Source organism: Arachis ipaensis, chromosome B01 (genome assembly GCF_000816755.2).
Source record: "Arachis ipaensis cultivar K30076 chromosome B01, Araip1.1, whole genome shotgun sequence".
Taxonomy (NCBI): Eukaryota; Viridiplantae; Streptophyta; class Magnoliopsida; order Fabales; family Fabaceae; genus Arachis; species Arachis ipaensis.
Window position 1 is genome coordinate 13,355,695 of NC_029785.2, and position 4,588 is coordinate 13,360,282.

At 29.6% G+C, this 4,588-nt stretch overlaps 1 protein-coding gene across 1 annotated transcript in view; it reads left to right on the forward strand.

Moving 5' to 3' along the window:
- Nucleotides 1–494, forward strand: part of LOC107646748 (probable methyltransferase PMT27) — a 5,048-nt gene extending 4,554 nt beyond the window's left edge. Inside the window, exon 8 of the mRNA XM_016350913.2 lies at nt 129–494. Within this exon, the coding sequence (XP_016206399.1) occupies nt 129–339 (211 nt within the window). The 3' untranslated portion in view covers nt 340–494. The remainder of the gene's footprint in view (nt 1–128) is intronic.

Genomic DNA, 4,588 nt, shown 5'->3' on the forward strand with positions numbered 1-4,588 from the left:
TGAATACAAAATTAATTTTATTAATTAAATGATTAAATTTATCAGCATTTTAAAATTTCATAGAAATTTCCTCTTACAACATAGAAATTGAGTCACTCTTTTTTGTTATGTTATTTTGGGTTCTCCAGGTGCAAACTTGCTCCTGTTATAGTAGAAGTTGATAGAATAGTGAGACCAGGAGGGAGCTTGGTTGTCCGTGATGAATCCAACGCCATTAGCGAAGTGGAAAGTTTGTTAAAATCTCTGCATTGGGAAGTAACCTTATCCAAAGACCAAGAAGGAGTGCTCTTTGCCAAAAAAGGGTATTGGAGACCCACCTCTTTTGTATCAGTGTTCTAATCTTTATGATCAAATTTTGCTTCCCACAATATATAGTTACAATATTTTACTGGTGTGTATCATTCACCTACTACACCAATCACTCAATAGATAGAGATTTTACAGTTGTTAGTGTAAAATGACATTGTGTTCAAAGATTTCATTCGGAGTTAGTTAATTTTACTGCTATACATTATTTAATAAAACTAAACTAGTCATCAAATACAAATAGTGTAGTCTTGTATATTAAAGTATTTTCCGAGTTAATTGAACTGGTTTATAAAATATATATGACAACATAAACATCCTTAACGCCATCATGGAACATGCATGTATAATTGCTACTGGACAATAATTCTTAAACCACCGACCTTTTTTTTCTCTCCAAAGTATAGAGATCGAGATTTAGCCGTCCATCTCGTATCGATCATCCGAAATCTTAAAAATCTAATTCTAATTAATTAGGGATAATTTTTGTTGGATAAAATAAATTAATTTTATATCCACCTCCATATTAGAATAATTATAAATGATCACGAGAGAAGTAAATTTGTCAAATTGAATAAAAAAATAAAGAATTAGAAATTTTCACATATTACCAAATTGTCAAAAGATTTGAGAATTTATATTTCATATGATATTTTATACAAAATCTCAGAAAATTCAAGAATGTTATAGGTTTGCTTACAATATGTTAAAAGTGTTTAGAATATAGTAGTCAAATATAAATTATAAAGTTTGATTACATGTTAAAGGCAAATCAAAAGTAATCAACAATAGTGACTAGATATATAGTGGTGAGTCATTATTCATCAAGCTAATAAAAGACAACTAGTGTAACAAGTTGAACTTTTTATAAATTTTATCACTTCCATTCTAAATTTTCAATTCATGCTTAGTTGTTATAAGAATTATTATTTTATTATAAAAATTTATTTATATAAAAATTTTATATGTTACAAGTTTTACCACCTCCATTTCAACTCATGCGTAGTTGTTTATAGCCAATAATAACCTTTCTAGCAATTAAGTATGTTCTCACATTTTGCCTATATAAAGGCTTAAATCCCATGCACTTTAATAATCTCTTCATATGAATGAAAATGTATTGAATTATTAAAAATTTTCTTCTATTTAGTGAGTGTGTTGTTGTTGAGTTTGAAAATAAAAAAATAATAATAATATCATTTATGTAAATGAATGATCCTGATGTTAATCAATTATAAAAATTATACTTCTAATTTTTAATATTTAGGAGATGTATTATGAAATTCATCATTTTTTGAATATTAATTAAACAATATATAAAAATTGAGTTTGATTATTATTAACAATTTTAATAATTCTATTAATTAGAGCGCTATTTAATATAAGAATGATAAGTGTCACTTTACATTTCTAAGAATGTAAGTTTTTTCTTCTATAAAAAAAATGATATGAATAAGTCATAGCTTGTCAACTCAGCATATATAAGCCAGTCAATAATTCATTAGATTGGAGCTTAAATGGATTTTGAAATAAAAAATATGTGTGTAATTAGGGCTGGCAATACATATTCTATCTACGGGTATTTAATTCGGCTTAATTCATTTGGATAGGGTAGACTATTCGATCCGCTGTAGGTAGGGCAGAGATCGATCTGGATATATTTACGGGTAGGGTAGGGTAAGGGTTTAGGGTGTACCACCTTACTTTACTTTACCTGCACCCCATATATAACACACATTTTATAAAAATTAAGTATATATACAGTAAAGAGCAACCACTAAACTAATTAGTTAATTTAGTAATTTAGAACATTTATTAATATGTATGAAATTTAGAATGATTGAATTTTATATTTATTTTGAAAAAATTTGATATTTCTGCTGATAAGGTAGAATAGGATTTAGAACTTTAGCATGCAGGTAGAAATTTAGGGGTGGCAATACTACCTGAACCCGCGGGTACCCACCCCGCCCCTACCCGCTCGGGGCGGGTAATTACCCACCCCCGCACCGGGGCGGGTTCTTAGGCGGGGCGGGGCGGGGTCGGGTAGAGCAAAAATCCGCCCCTACCCACCCCGTTGCCATCCCTAGGTAGAATTAGGGTTAAAAGATTCTCAAACTCGCGAGTAGGGTTAGGATAGGATCCGACCCTACCCTACTCTACCCTACCTATTGTCAGTCCTATGTGTAATTCCTTTTTTAAAATTCAATTGTCCAACCTAATAAAGAAGAAAAATAAAAATAAGATTTTAAAATATCTATTTATTAATATATATAATTCAGAGTTATTCTCCACGTACAAGAGTTTTCCAATACAAGTCATATAAGTCATTTATATTCACGCGTTTTTCACGTTTTTCTCCGTGCCTCTTTTTCTTCTTCTTCTTCTTCGTAATTTTTCTCTCTCGTTATCGTCGCCATCAACACCACATCTTCCTCCTCCTTCTCTTCCTCCTTCTTTTTTCATTGAAATTTCTTCTCCTCTTTTTGTTTTCTCTTTCTCCTTCATCATCAGTTATCTCGTTGTTGAAGATAATAAATAATTCAGGTTCAGATTGTCAATTGAATCAAAACGAAATTGATTATTGTTTTGAATCCAAGGCTAAGGTGTGGTTCAATTTAGAAGAAAAATATAGCATTAGAGGAAACATTTTTCTGCAGCAAATTTGGGTATAGTACGAAGATATTTGGGTGTATTTTAAGAATTTTTTGGTGTATTTTTATTCTGATAAGTTCTGTATAATTCAAAATTTTTCTTCTTCCTCCTTCTCATCTTCTATTATTTCTTCTTTTTTTCTATTATCATCACCATCTTCTTCTTCTTTTTTTCTTATTGATCTTTTTTTTATTTTACCTTCTCAAGTTTCTTCTTGTTTTACTCTCTTAACAAGAATAAAAACAAAAAAATCAAACAAAGAAGAAGAAGAAACACATAATGCTACAAAATTACTTGAAAGAGGATGAACTTACATTCATTTAACTAAAAGAAAGAAAGAAATAAGAAAAAAAAAAGAAGAAGAAAAAAAAGCAGTATTAGAGAAAATATTTTTCTATATTTGCAGCAAATTTGGGTGTAACACGAAGATATTTGAGTGTAATACGAAGATATTTGGGTGTATTTTAAAAATTTTTGGGTGTATTTTTATTCTGATAAGTTCTACATAATTCAAAACTCTTCCTCTTCCTCCTTCTCATCTTCTACTGTTTCTTCTTTTTTTATCATCATCACAATCTTTTTCTTCTTTTTTTTTTATTCATCTTTTCTTTTTTATTTTACCTTCTCAAGTTTCTTTTTTTTTACTCTCTTAACAAGAATAAAAACAAAAAAATCAAATAAAGAAAAAGAAGAAATATATAATGTTGCAAAATTACTTGAAAGAGGATGAACTTACATTCATTTAACTAAAAGAAAGAAAGAAATAAGAAAAAAAAAAGAAGAAGAAAAAAAAAACACAGCAATAGAGAAAATATTTTTCTATATTTGCATCAAATTTGGGTGTAACACGAAGATATTTGGGTGTAATACGAAAATATTTGGGTGTATTTTAAGAATTTTTGGGTGTATTTTTATTCTGATAAGTTCTACATAATTCAAAACTCTTCCTCTTTCTCCTCTTCATCTTCTACTCTACTGCTTCTTCTTCCTCATCTTCTTATTTCGTTTTCTTATAATTCTTATTGGGAGAAAAAATCAAACAAAAAAGAAAAAAATACATAATATTGCAAATCAATAGAAAGAGGAATAGGAAAAAAATGCAGCAACAACAACGGTAATAAAAAAACAACGATGAAGATAAAACACGCGAAGAAAAAGGAGAAACGCAAAGAAAAAGGAGAAGAAGAAGAAGAAGGAAGAGGCGGAGAAGAAAGAGGAATGTGAAGAAGAAGAAGTGTTTTCCATAATGGTGAATGAGAGCGCGTTTTGGAAATGGTTGAGTGATACGAGTGTTATCACGCTCCAGTAGGTAAATATTTGTTAGATTTGTTCCAACTTGTAAGACCTGTAAGCCAAAAAGACTTGTATATATGGCGTAACTCTATAATTCGCCAACACATTGATAGGACCAAAGAAGACACCATCTTTAATATCAATAATTAAACGATATCTAACAGTCTACATAAAAGATCATGCATGGAATATTGGGTATCAAAATATGAGTACGTTTAGTATACCTCTGAAACTTTAACCAGCAATTAGACATTCCCATTTTAACAATTATCAAACATGTGTCTTCTACTATACCAATGAAAGAAGACAAAACAATTCTAGATCTAACTGATGA